Raw genomic sequence first — 19,027 nt, forward strand, 5'->3', positions numbered from 1 at the left:
GGAGGCGCAATGGCCCAGTGGTTAGAGCAGCGGAATCGCGGTCGTAAGAACGCGGTTTCGATTCCCAGACCGGGCATTGTGAGTGTTTATTGAGCAAAAACACTTAAGTTCCTCGAGGCTCCGGCGTGAGGTAGTGGTGAATCCCGCTGTACTCTGTCACCACAAGTTTCTCTCACTCTTTCTTCCTACTTCTGCCACAAAGCAGAGGAACCATGGTTTAACCCACTATGGTGTGGTAAACTTTCAGACCCTAGTCTAGATTGCTAGGATGATTCAGCTCTCCACCCGTTCGAAGACACCGTCTATCGCGTGTGGTGGGTGGATCTTCAAGTTGCCACACGCATTCTTAGTAGCTTAGAGTAGGCTCGAATTAGAGATTATTATTTGTGACTAATGGCGTGAATCCTGATAAGAAGAAGAAGGAGACAGCAACAGTATTCCATTGCTTTATGACGAAGAGGAATTGATGGGAACATGAAAATAAACTACCTCCATACCGGTGAGGCTGTGTGGTATTCCCAACCACATGGTTCTGGGTTCAGTCCCACTGCATGGCATCTTGAGCAAGTGTCTTTTATTTTAGGTTTGAATCAATTAAAGCTTTGTGAGTGGATATGGTATACAGAAGTTGAAAGAACATCATAGTATATATATATATATATATATATATGTAGTTCAAATTTATTGAATAGCAAAATACGAAGACAGGTATAGAAACAACAAGCAAATGTTTTACTTTCACGCACAGGAAAGTGAGAAAGTATTTTACGTTTACGTTTCCAGCCTACGCTCTTCAATAGAAAGGAATAAGAAAAAAATAAATAGAGAATGAAAGAAAAAGTGTAGTGTGCAGCGGTCCAACATGGGGAGAGACTTTGTTCATGGCCGCATTCTAATGACTGAAACAAGTAAAAGGTAGAGGGTAAACTGTCGAAGAAAACTTACCAGGAGGAAAGGAGAAAAAAAGAAGCCCAAAAAAGAGAAGTAAAGTGTGGAAGGGCACCTGCATCAGAACAGCAATGACACCCTTCTTTAGAACATCAATGATGATGATGACTAAGAACGATGAAATCATAATGCTTTGAACATCAAACGAAGATCTGTTGGGTAAAAATAATACATTTGTGATGCGACAGTTTTGCAGGGAGTGCGAATGTGGAACACTAAAGAAAAACACTAAGGCTGGAACATGAAAACACTCAAAGGAGAGGATGTTAGTAAAAATAAAAGGTAATAATGATAAAATAAAACAACCTACACCTGAAGGCATGGGTTGTTTCCTACAACAGCCCACAAAGGAATTGTTTACGCTCACCTTGTACTGTGCGTAGCTGCAGTACGAACAATACTGATGAGGGTTCTAAACTCGATTTAGCCAGTGATTTGTAACTCATTTGTTAGCGAGAACCCTGTTTTTTTTTTTGCTATTGTTTTATTAATTATATTTCGAGTATATTTTGTTTCAATTGTTGTACTGTTAGGTATCTTTAATATTATTCTACGCAGCCCAAGCATGGCCACAGCCTCTGGCTGAAATTAATAGTACGATAACAGGATAATTACAGATTTTAACTTACACCTATTTAATTGTATAACGTTTTTCACCCTTCAGCCTACTTTGCTATAACTTGTTTGTCCCACCCCAACCCCTATCACCACTACACACACACATATAAATGTCTTTGGAAGAACCTGCTAAACTTTGGATCTTATTGTATCTTTCAAATACCGGTAGCTAATAAACAAAGTATTATTATTATCAGTATTATTAATGTTATTATTATTGTTGTTGTTGCTGCTGCTGTGGGTTAAATATTTGAACAACTCACCTTCGGTCTTCTCTCGCACGCCCCATGCATCACAACATTAATAAAGGAAAAGAAAAAGGAAGTAAGAAACAGCTAACAACTAGTACGCCTACTCACCGCACCCACATCTGACCACCACCTCCATTACCACCACGACCACAAAATCCCACCACGACCACAAAATCCCACTGACAATTTGAGATTTTAGTTTGTTTTATAATCGCGTCCAGATCATTACTTCAAACCAAAGAAGCTACACGCTGGGATAAGATGGTCCGATATACCTTTTAAAATTTCAATGATGCCAGGTAAAGTAGATGATTAAGTTATTTCATTAGACTGTTCTTACCTGTGCACACTCTGACACATAAAATCAAACATTTAATTCATAACATTTATCTTTTTTTTAATCATTATTCATGTATGAGGATAAATAATCATAGCTTTTGTTCGCTTGTTTTTTTTTTACTCTATTTTAATTAGTAACTGCATATTTCTTATTTTACACGAAACTTATATCAGATCATCTACAATTTAGATTAATTATTTGTGGGAATTTCGAATATTTAAAACCTGATCCTCATTATATATTTAACTTACATTACTCGTGAAATTGTCCATTCAACACATACATACACAAAACGTCTCAATAATTCTTTGCTATTTTGGTGATTCTCTTTGCATTTACAACTATTTAAGAACTTAATGTTGAAATCTTTCACGGTAACTTCATGATTTCGCGCATGAGTGAAACTCAAATTCTATACATAAACAGTACATACTAATGTCCAGCGTGGCAAGGTTAGATTCATTCCGACGTTCGCAATGATGTATAACTCCACGAATGGAGTTCTTTATTGTTTTCCCTTAATGTCGCAAATGCACTAAATCACAACATTACAAATATGGAACGGTATTGGTTTCAAATTTTAGCACAACGCCAGCAATTTAAGAAGGGTAATTCGATTACATCGACCTTCAGTAATCAACTGGTAATTATTTTATCAAACCCGAAAAAGATGGAAAGCAAAGTCGACCTCGGTGGAATTTGAACTCGGAACATGAAGAAGGACGAAATGCCAATTAGCACTTTGACCGGCATGCTAACGATTCTGTTAGCTCCCTGCCTTACGATATTTAGTAATGGTGATATTTTCTTGCGTCAACATTCGAAATCTCTAATTAATCAGATTAGGAAATATATTTTTACATCAATGAACGTTGCCAGTAGACCCTGAACCTATAACTGTTCAAGCACAAATTATTGTTGAAAATGTTTCATATGTTTTTTTGTTGTTATTTTTCTTGTTTGATCTTTTCTCTGATATCTTTCTAGCGGCAATCATGGCTCTGTGTCAAAGAAGCTCGCTTTGTAATCCCACAATTTCGGGTTCACTTCCATTGCTTAGCAACTCGGTCGGCTGTCTTCTAATGCAGCCCCGAGCCTTGTAAATTTGGCGGACGGAAACTGCGTGGAAGCCCTCGAATATATTTATGTAGGAGAGGCTTCGTGTTTGCGTTTCTCCCATCCCCGCATCACTTAGCGACCGATGTTAGTTTACATGCACGTAACTTAACGCTTCGGGCAAAAGCGATCGATAGAATAAGTATCGGCCTTAAAAAAAGTACTGGGATCGCTTTGTTTGTCTAAACCTTTTGAAGGTTACCCCCCTCCCCATCAGGGCCGCATCCCAGTGACTGAAACACGACAAAGGTAAACGATATCTGCATAGTGACTCTACCTCTTACAATTAGCTGCTAACCCACCCCCTCAAATCATACTTTACATGTCTTGAAAAGGAAGAATGCCTTGGATAATATCGTTCGAAATAAACTGTCAAGAAAGTAGTTATTCTTGATGAAGGGTAACATCAAGGTTAAGCAAGAACTCCACTTTGATCATACATTTTATCAGGTTCAATTCCTGCCCATTGTAGGTTTCACCCGTCATTATTCGTAAAAGGTAATACCAGACAAATAAGACTTAGATTTATCATGGGCCGATGTTTTACCCGGTTTCCACGACGAAAGAGTAACCAAGACCTCAAACTTCGCACTTCCACCGGACACGATGCTGGTCCCTTGCAGGGTTAACTTCCCAAATATTACTAGAACTAACTTACAGTTGAGTGGACTGGAGCAATGTGAAACGAAGTGATTTGCTCAACAACACAACATCCGCCCCGGTCTGAGAATCGAAACCACAATTTTTACGATTGCGAGTGCAACACCGTAACTACTGCGCGCCGCGAGTCTTCATTTGGCAAAGAGTGGAGACATAATGGTTGACCATACAAAAAAACAAAGGAATAAATTCTTCAGGTGTACCTGACTCTGGGCTGGTTTCAATTCCCGACTGAAAGAAGTTAACTACGGTTACTCTGATTTGGATCATGATAAAGACCTGAACATCACACAATCTTATTTACCTCACCCAAAATAGTTTTAGTTTTTAACTTTCATATTCATTTTCGTTTCAAATTATTGTCTATAAAACAGATCTTTCGACAACATTCTTAGCAGAAGAAGTCTTAATATTTGCTTCAATCGCATTATATTTGTCTTCGTCTTAAAGCTGATGCGATGTGATATGAGGGAGATCTCGTTGCTATTTTAATAAATAGGACGACCATGTATCAGTTTCCCTTATTGGTATATTACTCTTTAGATCCTCATCTCTTACACTGCACAACAATGATGAAAAACTTTTGACTCTCATCGATCCGGTTTCGATCTCAGAAACAATGTTTCACTATTTTAGGGTTTCTAAGGTGTCGAGCTGGCAGAAACGTTAGCACAGCGGGCGAAATGCTTAGCGGTGTTTCGTTTGTCTTTACGTTCTCAGTTCAAATTCCACTGAGATCTTTCATCCTTTCGGGGTCGATAAATTAAGTACCAGTTGCATACTGGCATCGATCTAATCGACTGGATCCCTCCCCACAAATTTCGAGCCTTGTGCCAAGAGTAGAAAAGAATATTTTAGGGTTTAATTTTTTCTAGCCTTTTGACTGCTATTTCTAACAGATGGGGTGACCATGTATAGGTTACACTCTTCGTTGTGATTTACTTTAGCTGAACTCCTACAAATATATTCCTAGGTTCGAGTCTCATCAGCTGTTCGACATTGCCTTTCATCATTTGGGGTCAATAAAATAAGTACCAGTTAAAAACTGGTGTCGATGTAATCGATTAGTAAGCCCAACCCCACCCCCAAAGTTTTTAGTCCCTGCACCTATACTAGAAAAGAATATCATAAACGGGGAAGGGGAGATCAACGTCATGTTTATATTTGTTGTCTGTTGAAGGCAACGACCTGCGACAATTGTTAGCACACCGTATGAAATGCTTAACGAAATTTCGTTCGTCTTTACGTTCTGGTTTCAAATGCCACCGAAGTCGACTTCGCGTTTCATGCTTTCGGGGTCGATAGATTAAGTACCAGTTGAACACTGGGGGATGTCATCGATTAGGTCCCCACAAAAAAAAATTCTGTCCCAGTGCCTATGGCAGGAAAGAATATTATAAGCGGGGCGGTGAGATCAACGTCACATATATATTTGTCGGATGAAATGCTTAGCGGCTTTTTGCTCAAATGCCTCCGTTCCACTGCCGTCCAAATGCCCCTGCATCTACCTTTCATCCTTTTGGGGGTCGATAAAATAAGTACTAGTTGTGTACTGGGATCGATGGAATCGATTAGTCCCAACTCCCACAAAACTTCAAATTTTGAGCCTTTAGTAGAAACTGTCATTTCACTTCTGCTTAAAATCTCTTTTCGTGTCTAACAAAAAATACGGTTCAAACTCCACAGACGATTCTCATTAATCTTCATACAACGATTCTATTTATTCGGGGATTTTCAGGTGGCGTCAACATAAAATAATGTCCCTCGGAAACATGATTTTCTTCAGGTTCTACAATTGAAATAGAATGTTCCTATCGCTCATGACAACAGATTTTCCGATATCTTCTGGTAATAATTGCTTGATGTATATAACATGAGGCCTTCCACGAAATCTTTTGTTGTGAGTATAGGCTCCCATTGTAACATCTGATGTACTTTTCTTTATACTGGTTTCGGTTACTAAACTGCGACCAAGCTGAGGCACCGAACGAATCGGTCCCAGTGCTTATTCTATCGGTCTCTTTTGCCGAACCGCGAGTTATTGGATGTGAACAAACTAGCATCAGTTTTCAAACTTTGGAGGGCAGACAAACGCAACATACGCATGCATGTATATATATATATATATATATATATATATATTCCACTGGTGCTATGGTGAATATTTTTCTACTGTCGGTGCTCCAGCATGGCCACAACCTATGGGCTGAAACAAGAGAATAAAAGAATGTCTACATGATTTCACTTAATAACCATTTGTTTCGAGTTAGGCGAGTTCAGAGCGTAATATTAATTACGTGTGTGATGTTTGTGGAACGAAATTTACTTTCAACACTGTTCGGAAAATGACGGCACAATATATTTTGTTAGACATTACCGCAAAGATCTGTTCCTCCTAGGTTGACCCACTATAGTAATGAAACAAACATTTCACCCTGTTGGTATCGCTAATAATATTTCTACTGCCATTCAATCAATATTTGTCGTTTCATAGGCCTTTCCATCCCTATTTTGTTTGTGTGTCAGTAAATTAATTTTTAAATATCTAATACCAATTATTAATAACTTTACAAGTTTGTGAACTATTCCTTAAGATTTGTTTTTGATTTTCATATTTTAACGATTCAGTTTGTATGACCTTCGACCCTTATCTTACTTAAAGCCAATGAAATGGTCGTCAATGTTTACATATCTTAGAAATCAAGCTCAAAGACATTGTTCCGGTCACCACAATACAGGAATTGACGATCTTTTGGCTTCTCAAGTGCATTTGGTACTATAAGCTTTTCTGGTATTAATGGACTGGTTTTGTATTTCAGGTTAAACATTGGAGCTGTACACTTTAAAGAAAGGTATAAGTGTATCTCTTGTGTGATCCGGGTTAATTAACATGATCCGATACTCAAGGATGTCTATTCTCCCCGCTTGTAGTATTGGTAGTATAGTATTGACACTATCTAGTATGTGCTAGAACACTTGAGCGTTTTTCTCTTTTTTTTATTGTGCTAGAATCTGGATACAAAGATGTGGCATTCGCCTATGCGGAATACGTAACGGTATCGTGCTAGTGAATGCTGGACAGAATTTGACGGACATTCTATGAGCAAAGATTAAACCGAAAATAAATTGACCGCTTGCGTCTAGACAACAGGACAAACTGTTAACAGTATTGCATACTTATAATGGGCTAATTGCGTGGTTCAATTTGGGGTCGAGCATTTTGGATTTGGCCCTGACTCTCAAATATCAATGTTAGCTGGTGCAATGAATTGGTTGAAATCGCGATAGTTGTAGCCATGTTGTATATCATTCCTGTGGTACATTGCCGTCTGGCAGCCTTGCTTTCTTTTAAGAAAATTGAGATAATTGAAACGTTTTATATTTCAATGTACGACTCAGTAAGTCCGAAACTGAAACCACATGACACAGTCATACCTGCGCCTAGTTTAACATTTTATTTCAAAAATCAATTTCTTCTCAATTTTTGCTCATGTGAAATGTTGAAACGAATCTAAATCTCGCATATCTCTGTGCAAATGACTGGATTGTATATTACTATTGTGCTTGGCATATATAATAATGAATGATTAAGTGGATATTGCTTTCGGCTTCAGTTTTATTGCGTGACAATTTTTGGTAAATGTCCTCTATAGCCCCGAGCTGACCAAAATCTTTTGATTGAAGTTCGCTATACAGAAACTACGTAGAAGCTCAGCAAAACGGTTGACATACTCTGTTTAATACCACCTAACCATTTCTTTTTGCTTTCTATCGAAAGCCTCCGGTTTGAGGATAACTTCTTTCAGTCGTTTCCATCGACTCATAGAGCTGCATTTACTCTTTTAATTCTTTAAAACAAATGTCATGTGGTATTTACTTACACGCCATTTACATTCTAACTTCAAATTTCGCTTCAATTGTCTTCACTGGTTGACTCCTTTTATAATGGTGATGCCTGACTCTGAAACACTCAGATCAGCTATGATCAAAAGGACTCCCGAGGCAAAAATACTTCAAAGCTTAATAGGTCTTCATCATTCAATACTTCATATTAAGATTTATTAGTCTTTATAAACCAGAAATCCTAGCACTAAACCAGACTCTGTATATAACTACAATTTAGCATTGCTAGGACTGCCAGTCCTACAAACTAAGTCAAAGACTTAAAAAAAAAGAAAGAATTCCAAGCTATATAATTTGCAATATTTATTCAGCCTCTAAACGTTCTGTGAAAAAGCGTAGACTATTAAATTGCTGGGTTTATGGCAGTAATGTTGTGGGTTCCATTTCGGTGTATCCTAAGCTGAGACAATTCTTTTCACGTTGACAGGGCCCATTCAGATGTAAAGGTGTTTGTCACAGATTGTCGTCTTGCAAGACCTTTGGCCTAAAATCTTGCCAATACAAGATGTCGACAGCCCTCGATGACGGCGGCATACCGTGCAAGGGTTGAATTTTTTTCTGTAACCGAAATCAAAATGAGGACAGTGATATACTTTGAGTAAATTCAGTCAATTTTTTTTTTTGTCGTCGTATAATATGTAACCATGTACCAGTAGCGGCCATGATTGAGCAAACCTTTAATCAAAGACATATTAACCCTGATTATCCCGTTGTTTTTATTCCAAACACTATACAACTAGGACACAATATCTAAAAAGAGTCGTCTTCTTAGACAGTAGGGAATGAATTGGGAGAGATTTTCCAGTTCTTTCACGCATTTGAAGTGATCTCCCAGACACATCCTGCTTGGTTATAAAAAGATCAATAAAGTAGGTACCAGCTACGTACTGGGGGAAGATAGATTTTTGGTAATTCCTTCGGAGGAACCCCATTTCGACCTCTTGTATTCACAATCGTATTCTTTGGGTCATTACCTAGCATTTTCTTAGTGCCGATATCAGTAGTGCTATGATACTTATGCTTTTGTAAGTTCAAATTTTGTAACAATTTTATTTGATTTTCTTTGAAGGTTCTGATATCGAAACGTAAGAAATAAGATGAATTTTGAGGTACGTAACGTTTATTTTTTTTTTCCCGTCATTTTAAATTTCCAGTGGTTAACTCCATTAGTTCGTTTCAACAGCTTGCTGAAGTTGATCAAATTACATCGACAGCTGGAAACTTTAAGCCATGTATAGCTGAGTTAAATTATATAAAATAGGTAGGGTAAAATTCAAGCTGTCCTCTTGGGGCGTATTCGCATTCCAGTATTACAATACAATATGTAGTTTGTGAAATACGCATTAGTTAACATTTCTGAAAATATTCTTTTTTACTCTAGGCACAAGACTCGAAATTTTGGGGTAGGAGGCCAGTCAGTTAGATCGACTCCAGTACGCAACTGGCATTTAATTTTTCGACCCCGAAAGGCTGAAAGGCACAGTCGACCTCAGCGGAATTTGAACTCGGAACGTAATGACGGAGTTGGAAGAAATATTTTTAGTATTATGTATTCACCACTAAGGCGGCGAACTGGCAGAATCGTTAGCACGCTAGTCGAAATTTTTAGCGGTATTTTGTCTACCGCTACGTTCTGAGTTCAAATTCCGCCGAGGTCTACTTAACCTTTCATCCTTTCGGGGTCGATTAAATAAGTACCAGTTACGCACTGGGGTCGATGTAATCGACTTAATCCCTTTGCCTGTCCTTATTTGTCCCCTCTATGTTTAGCCTCTTGTGGGCAATGAAGAAATAAGAAATGTTAGCACGCCGGGCGAAATTCTTTGCGGTATTTCGTCTGCCGTCACGTTCTGAGTTCAAATTCCGCCGAGGTCGACTTTGCCCTTTATCCTTTCGGGGTCAATTAAATAAGTACCAGTTACGTACTGGGGTCGATATAATCGACTTAATCCGTTTGTCTGTCCTTGTTCGTCCCCTCTGTGTGTAGCCCCTTGTGGGTAATAAATAAACAGGTATTTCGTCTGCCGTTACGTTCTGAGTTCAAATTCCGCCGAGGTCGACTTTGCCTTTCATCCTTTCGGAGTCGATTAAATCAGTACTAATTGTGTACGGGTGTCGATTAATTGACTGGCGCCCTCCCCTCAAAGTTCAAACTTTGTACCAATAGTAGAAAAAATTGTTTATTCACCATCGTGTCTAAAAAGACACAAGCGGTCACGTGATTTGCTTGTGTCTTTTTATCTTGACTTGGCTTTGGGCAGGGTGTTTCTTATTTTTTAACAGAGGGAGTAATACGAAAGAGAATTATGTGCAGTGTAGGCAGAGGAGAAAGGTGATTGTACATGGAAGGGGAATGGAGAAAGGCCAGAAAAAATGTATGTTTGTAGACTGTGTGTTATCCGTCTGTCTCTTTCTCTGTCTTTTTGCTTTTGTTTGTTTGAAATTGCTACTAGATCTTCGTGAAGTCAGACACCAATCAGCATCTAAAAAGAATAATGAAGAGTACTTGCAGCATCAAATGGGTACTCAAAGATGTAATTTTCTTTTATATTATTATAACAGTCGGTGTCACTTCTTTTAGCTGTTTGGCTCTTATATATTATGTACCGTCTTCAAAGACAAGTTTCGTGTAATATATATTTGGGGCGAATGATTACTCGCCTCTCGCTAAACAATAATGTCTTTTGCTTATAATCGCATCCCACAACTCTCTTTGCATTAGTATCGTCAACGTGATGGATTATCTCTTTGTTCATCAAACCCAGCATGTAAAGGCTTCCTATTTTATTCATATGAATGTCATAAGCTTAAAAGTAAAATTTCCTTTTGAATAATTTTGTCTGCCCAAGGCCCGTAATTTTGAGGGAGAGGGACAGTCGATTAGGCTGACTTCAGTAAGCAACTATTACTTAATTTATCGACCCCGTAAGGATGAAAGGCAAAGTCGACCTCTGAGGAATTTCAACTCAGAATGTAAAGACAGATGAAATGCTACTTAACTTTTCGCCCGGCTTGCTAACGTTTCTGATTTCTTTATTGCCCACAAGGTGCTAAACATAGAGGGGACAAACAAGGATAGACAAAGAGATTAAGTCAATTATATCGATCCCAGTGCGTAACCTGTATTTATTTAATCGACCCCGAAAGAAGAAAGGCAAAGTTGACTTCGGCGGAATTTGAACTCAGAACATAAAGACAGATGAAAAACCTATTTCTTTACTACCCACAAGGGGCTAAACATAGAGAGGACAAACAAGGACAGACAAACAGATTAAGTCGATTATATCAACCCCTAGTACGTAACTGGTACTTAATTTATCGACCCCAAAAGGATAAAAGGCAAAGTCGGTCTCGACGGAATTTGAACTCAGAACATGAGGACAGAAGATATACCGTTTAGCATTTTGCCCGGTGTGCTACCGTTTCTGCCAGCTCGCTGCCTTAATTTGCTTTTGAATAATGACAGCATTGTGGTCTTTTTGAAATTGCTAATGTTGGTTTTGTGGCGTAGATAAAAGATTAGACAAGCAGCCATCCACTGTTTAGTGACAATTAGAGAAATTAATGCTGATTGTTTCAGAAGGCCGGTGATGGTTTCTGTCAAAAGTACATTACTGAGTGTGACTTTAGAATTAATAAAAAATATGTTACGTTATAATTTGCATGAATATTAAAATGAACAGATTTGCAAGCTATCGTTTCGGTCATTTACTTGTATAATGAATGCTATGTCGGGCATAAATCTATTCGGATATTCATTTGACTATACGCCTATTATCTCCTATCCGCGTCGGTTAAATATCCGCTCGATGAAATAAACGTTGGCCGTCTGTACAAACGATGTCGATTGCTGCGTGTGTGGCGAGTGTGTGGTATTTTGTGTTCCGTGCAATGATTCGCTTTTCCATTTAAAGGTACACGGACTAATATACCCCCTTTGCTCTAGTTAATTCATGAAATTATCAACGCAATCCATTATTTCTAGGCAGCACACAAACTTTACATTGGTCCGTTAAGCAAAGACAAGGAAGTCAACGTCGGATCTGAAACTAGGATGCACGACTTATTAGCAATGACAGTCAAATCTCCTCCTCAATTTGCTCCATTCCATGTTAACGAAGTATTAGATATCGTAGTACACGATGCAGTCTGAAAGCAGGAACGACTGAGACCTGCTTGATCAGGGATGGCTTGAAATATAATTAAATACAAGTGAATAAGACTCTATAGTGGGAAAAAACTAGCGATCTCACAGTCCCATTTAAATGCTGGTGAATGTCTTAGTAAATACCCACTTTCTATAACAGTTGTTCTGATGTTGCATTCATGACAGTAAGGTCATAGTTTCGATTTCCGGACCGAGCGGTGCGCTGTGTTCTTGAGCAAAACACTTCATATCACGCTGCTCCAGCCGACTCTGTTTTAAGTGACTATCTGTGCGACGGACTGACCTCCCATCAAGGAGGAATGTTATAATCTCGGTCGGTCATACATCATGAAAACCTGATAACCGAGTTCCAGGACTTGAGACAGGATTGTCCTGGGGACGTATTCCACTTATAATCTCTCTTCCAATACGTTTATTCTTATTTATTCTTTATCGAGTAGGCCCATCATTAAAGATGTTCCAGCAGTAACCACACCCTCAATCGAAGTCTACATTATTTAATGACCTTTTACCTAAGATAGTCGCATGTAGCTTTAGTGAAAGATACATGGCCTTTATTTCTTCTATGTGGAGCAAACATAGAAATGTCCCTGAGGGTATACAATATAACTGTAATTATAAATAAACGGCAGAATTCGGTAAGATTATTTCTTTTATGTGGAATATACAGTCTCAAGTATTTGTATTTCATGTGAAAGGAGAGAATATATTGAAAAAAATAAAACCAAGCAGCCATGAAGAGACCGTTTCAATATACCAGATCAATTTATAACTTACTTATATAACATACCGAATACAGATATATATATATATACTAGCAGTATTGCCCGGTTTTGCAAAATGGTCACATTCAATTCAAAGCGCAGTTCAATTTTCATTCGCCTAAACTTTAAGTGACCCATTTTTTGTGGTTCTACGATTTGTTGGCTAGGAGGAGATGTTCCGGGAAGTTAAACACACACACACACACAAGTTGAGTTTTTTATATATATATATATATAAACGATTATATAGTAGGAGAACAGGACAAGGTTGGATAGGTAAAACTAAATAACGATTCAAGTGTAGATAGCTACACTCTAGAATAAGGTAAAAATCGGAAGTCGTTAGTATGTGTATGTGTGTGTATATATCGGTGAACTTTCCGGATAAATGATTTGATCGAGATTGTGTGTTGAAAGCAAAACGTGCAATTTGAAAGAGGCGTATAACCCACCCCAAAACCGCACATTTACTGACCGGTCTCAAATGATTTACACCAAGGTCAAGTCAATGATCGCATTTGAATGTGAAATATATATATATATATATATATATATATATATACGTAAATTCTGCGAATTTGCGTACATATGTTTTCTTTACATATGCATGCATACGTGTGTAGTAGTAATTCGATACAGTTATATAGGATCTAGGTGATGAATAAACTAAATAATTATAATAATAATTGAAAGAAACAGATTTACTGACAATGTAAGGAAATATATATATATATATATATGCATACACAGACATATATGCGTAGTTATATATATATATATACAGACATATATTCATAGTTTTATATATATATATATATATATATACAGACATATATTCATAGTTTTATATATATATATTATATAATTAGGGCTTAGTAAAATAAATTACTTTGCCACATACTGAACTTAGTAGAAATAGCAGCCAAAAAATTTTTTTAGCTATTTCTACTACTTAAAGAAAATTTCTCTCAGATAATGTTTACTCCAGACAGCTCACGAAGGTTTGGAGGTAAATACAGAAAAATATCACAAGTACATAGATCGTTTGAGTACGTCAACGAAAGAAATGCTGATTTTATTTGGCTAATCTTGAAACGTTGACGTACTCAAACGATCTATGTACTTGTGATATTTTTCTGTATTTACCTCCAAACCTTCGTGAGCTGTCTGGAGTAAACATTATCTGAGAGAAATTTTCTTTAAGTAGTAGAAATAGCTAAAAAAAATTTTTTGGCTGCTATTTCTACTAAGTTCAGTATGTGGCAAAGTAATTTATTTTACTAAGCCCTAATTATATAATGCAATATTTTGAATTCACCTTAAATGGTCCTTTACATACTGAACACTTGGTGAAATTGATTAATTAATTAATTTTACCCTCAATTATTGATATTATATATATATATATATATATATATATATATATACACACACACAGACAGATATGCATAGTTATATATATATATATATATATACAGACAGACATATATGCATAGTTATATATATATATATATATATATTATATATATATATATATATATATATATATATATATATAATGAAAGAGAATATGTTGTGATTCGTTGACTGAATTTAGACTTCCTTGTCGTTCTGTTGCCAAATTAAGTTATATTTAAATTTGGCTGGAAATAGTTGTAGTCGGTTATGGTTCCTTTATTAGTTTTGCTTCGTAGAATTCATAATTTCTTCTCATATTTGTTTTATTTATATTATCTATGTTGATGATTAATAATGCTTAACAAAACCCACTTCTCGGCAATTATTAACATCTTTTCTTTTTATTAACGTTATTAGTCACAATAGACATTTTTACATGAGCAATCTTAAAACTAAACCAAATTTTATTCAGACAATAAGCAAATCTCGGTGGTCACTCTCTTTACACATTACTGCGTCTTCTTGTCTGTTTTCTTATTATTTTAACTCTTACGTATAAACAATAGGATTTTTTTTTCTATATGCTAATATTTACTGACATACCAGTGAATGGCTAATCTGGAAGATGTAAATGGAACCTTACCATTTCCAAGCTAAATACGTCTCGTAAACTCTTACCTTCTGGTGGGGATGTTTACTGACATTAGGAAAAATAATAACTATGGGCGCCTGCCAGTTCAATTATATCAAAGTAAGTGATATTTTTTTATCGATTTCGGTATTTAATTTGCATTATTTTTTACTTTTTTTTTTTTTTTTTGCTATTTCTTTTCTTTACCACAATCCCTATGCTTATTTGCTTCAGACTTTTACTCAAATGGTCAAACACAACATTAAGCGATCACGAAATTGATGAACCCCTTCTCATACATTTAAAACTATCGAAGTCATTCCCATATATTTAAAACACTATTGAGGGTGTACTTCGTATATATTAAATATTTAAAAGTCTATCGAACCCAGTCTTATATATTTAAAACTCTGTTCGAATTAATTTCAAATAACATCGAGGTTATTCTTACATATACAAAACTATGCGATAGATGTATTTTCAATATAGTGCATCATTATGAGGCGGGGAACGGACCGATTCGCTACTACGCCAGAAAGTTCAAATTCCACCCAGGTTGACTTCCATCTTTTCGGGATCAATAAACTAAGTATCCGTCAAGCCGATGTAATCAAATAACTCTCCCTTCTCTAAAGTTTCAGGCTTTGTACATAGAGCAGAAAGGAGTAGATAGCTTTATTTTTTCTCTTTTTGCCAATCGAATTTTGCTGAAAGAAACGATGTCGAAGACAAGTTAAATCGAAATAATTTTATCGATGCTTCACTTTTGTTTTTATGTTTTTGTGGTTTATTTCGACTGAATGGATCGATTATTTACCAAGGTGTTGTTTGTTTCTAATCTTACCAGAAAACTTCATTATCCAGGTCCCTAACTTTTAACAGTCAAGTCCCCCTACGTACGGAAGGATGCACAATTTCACCGATTTAAATAGTGTCAGCAATATTAGATAGATGAGTATTTCGTCTGTTTATATTCTGCCTATATATGAAACGCTAGCATCCAGGGTCAGTTAAGAATATCACTTTTCGAGCAACCACTTGTGTCCTTCGTAGTGGAGAGAACGTCATGTGTTTTGGACCGTCCAAATACGAGAGAATGGACTATAAGTAAAATGAAAATAAAGCGTGTAAATTTCGCGAGTGGCGGAATGGAGTTAAGCTTATTCAAAACTTGTTGCGGAGGCCGGTGTGCGTTGGAGTGGAAGCTGTATGTTACCCGGCTCGAACGAAAAAAAGCTCACCTTGTTTCCAGAAAGAACGTGTAAATTGAGATAATGTCAATGAGACGTTATTTTGTAGGATCCCCGCCTCTTGTAAATAAGTTGGACTCGTGGTTAATAAGCACTAAAATTGTTACAAAGTTACTAAAATAAGTGTTTCTTTTGAATGTGAATCATGAAGTGAAAAATAATGAAATGATGAGAATCTTTCGAAATAACGAAGTTTTATTTGTTTTTTTAAAATATAATTGAAGATTTTCCAGATAAAATAATAATAAAGTAAGATAAGTTACCAACAGTGTTCTTAACTAATTTGATCGCTTGTATATATATATATCAAAATAATTATTTCCAAGAGATGTGAAACTTCCAATAGAAACCATTACATTTATAAAGTCATAAGTTACGGGATGTGGAGCCAAATTTGTGAGTTTTATTAAGAATAATACTTACCATGGCTATAAATTTGATGAGAGAGACAATTTATTTGAACTACAAATTATAATTGAATATTTACGATCATTCATGACAAGAAGCGGATTAGATTCTGTAGGAAATTTAACAATAGAAAAATGACTTTGCCAAAATATAAAAATTACTATGAAGCCATTTGAATATTTAAAAGTCGGGGTAACTGAGACTTATTTTATCAACTTCGAAAGAATGAATGGCAAAATCGACCTCGGCTGAGTTTGAAATCAGAAGGTAAAGATGAACGAACTGCCGTTATACATTTGACCTGGTGTGCCAACGGTTCTAGCAGCCCGCTGCCTTAAGTCGTGGTAAAATGTCATCTGTTCTATTCTTTACGTTCTTTAATTTATTGGAAAATGGCAGTGGACTTGTAGAATCACAAAATTCCTAACAGTATTTGTTCAGTTTTTTTTTCTTTTTGTTTCGTTTGTTTTAAATCCTAACGAATTCAACTCTGCTTTTCATCCTTCTGGGTGTCTAGCCGAAGTGTTCGAACGTCGGACAAGATGTCTGGCAATATTTGTTCCGACTCTTTCCGTTGTCAGTTCAAATTCCACTCCAATTGTTTATCTTTCAGGGTGGTTGGGTGGTGCAAACGTTAGAGCAACAGACAGGATGCCTTACAATATATGTTTCGACACCTTGTGTTGTCAGTTCAAATTCCGCTATGGCCTCCTTGGGTGATAACCTTTATATTTCTCCTGGTTTAACACCACCATTTGATCCTTCGATATCTCTAGTGGAATACACTTTTCTGTTGGCATTCAAATCCTCGGGCCTTACTCCCTTCTCCTCTACCCCTAAAATTCGAGTCCTCCTAAAGGGCTATAGACTCTACCTTTCCCTTCAAAGAGATAAAAAAAAGCTAATGAATGAATGAATTAGCGTATTTTCTTCCGAATAACATTGTATTTGACAAACGTCTGCTTCTAATGTAACAGATACGTCATCTCCTCCATCAACAGTGTTTGGTCTTAGGTCAAATTTGAGCCAACAAACCTATTAAAAGATGTTCCTGATGACTTTCCTCTTCATTTTGCTATAATGTATCGAGGACTACTTTAGGTAACGCGCCCTTCCTTTTACAAGTGCTTGAGAACCAGCATCTCTTTTTAACAGGTTGAGCAACCACAAAGTGGTTCCCACATTGACATGCTTGATCCAGGTAGAGTGTATGTACGAGAAAAAGGAGAGAGAGAGTGCGTGCGTGTATGTGATAGGTGTTATACCTACAACACGCCATAATTTGACAGCAATAGTTTAGATCATAGGTTCTCAAAGTTGCCTGTGGGGGTAGGAGCAGTAGAGAAAAAGGAGGCGTTGGGCGGAAGGCAGTGGATTGGGAGACGCTATGAATTTATTATAATATTATTATAGTATTGTATACAAATTATGTGATATTATGCTAAATATCAAATGATTCATAGTATATAAAGGGTGTTCAAAATGTCTCTCCGCAGTGAATTTTTTCATCCTGCGCTACTTTGGTGCTACTTAAAGAGTTTTTCGATAAACGAATTATTTCGAAGGTACTTTGGCCACGAAAATCATCTGATTTAACACCGCCAGACTTGTTTTTCTGAGGAGCAAATAAAAGATCCATGTACAAGAATCGCCCGAAAATCATTAAATACTTACCGTGGAGAGACTTTTTGAACAGCCAGTATAAATTTGTAAAATATAAAATATTTATCTATACATAAAAATAGGGGTAGCGGGCGCTGGGGGTATTATATGGCCATGAGGTTGGGTGGCGATGGCCCCAAAAGTTTCAGAACCTTTGGTTTAGATAAATAATTTATGATTACTATTAGTGGTGAACTCTCCCTGGGTCAGTGTGTGTATATATGTGTGTGCTGTGCAGTAATATGTGTGGAGACCATCGGTAAGTTATTGCTAAACTTGCACGACATATATTCAAGTATTATAGCTATTATGCAATTATTAAACAGATTTTAGATTATCATTATTTTTACTTTTATTCCCGAATCAATTTACAAAATGTCGACTTCGAATTTACTTTTAAATATTCACTTCGTAATCCAGGCATTTTGTCCACTGAATATAGTACAGAATGTGTTCGGTTTAATTCTAAAAGATCGAATGTAATTTTATTTTTTATATTTCCTAATTCCTTCTTAAAAGATTACACGTACTATCGTCTATTTAGCCCTTCGAATTTCCATATTATAGTCATAATTTTTTTAATATTTTCATTGTATATTTAGTTGAATGTTTAACGAATAGCGCATTTTAGTGGTCATTAATCTACTGAGAAATTTAGAAAACGAAACCGCAATTTTGCTTTTTCCGCATGTTATTTCGATTTTAAAATATGTTGCTCAGCTCTGTTCTACATTCATATTTTTGTCGTCGTCGACATCATCATCGTCGTTGCTGTCTCGGGTCCTGGGATTCATAGGACCGCTTACCTAGTTTCCGTGTCGTATCAGTAGCCGAAGCCATAACAGAGCTGCAAAACAGGACGTCAGCCTGTTGCAGGATTAGGCATTTTTGCCAGCTGGGTGGACTGGAG

General features: G+C 36.6%; 1 protein-coding gene across 6 annotated transcripts in view; it reads left to right on the forward strand.

Moving 5' to 3' along the window:
- The window catches only part of LOC115216819 (chitin synthase chs-2-like), a 241,378-nt gene that overhangs the window by 165,819 nt on the left and 56,532 nt on the right, over nucleotides 1-19,027 (forward strand). For 3 of the 6 annotated variants that reach the window (XM_036506559.1, XM_036506560.1, XM_036506558.1), the window contains exon 3: nucleotides 8,906-8,945. In XM_036506559.1, the coding sequence (XP_036362452.1) occupies nucleotides 8,934-8,945 (12 nt within the window). In that variant the 5' untranslated portion in view covers nucleotides 8,906-8,933. Of the gene's footprint in view, nucleotides 1-1,995; nucleotides 2,117-8,583; nucleotides 8,644-8,905; nucleotides 8,946-14,707; nucleotides 14,918-19,027 lie in introns of those variants that run through there. The other 3 variants (XM_029786403.2, XM_036506561.1, XM_036506556.1) reach the window with 3 other exon arrangements.

Source organism: Octopus sinensis, linkage group LG10 (assembly GCF_006345805.1).
Source record: "Octopus sinensis linkage group LG10, ASM634580v1, whole genome shotgun sequence".
In the NCBI taxonomy this organism is placed as follows: Eukaryota; Metazoa; Mollusca; class Cephalopoda; order Octopoda; family Octopodidae; genus Octopus; species Octopus sinensis.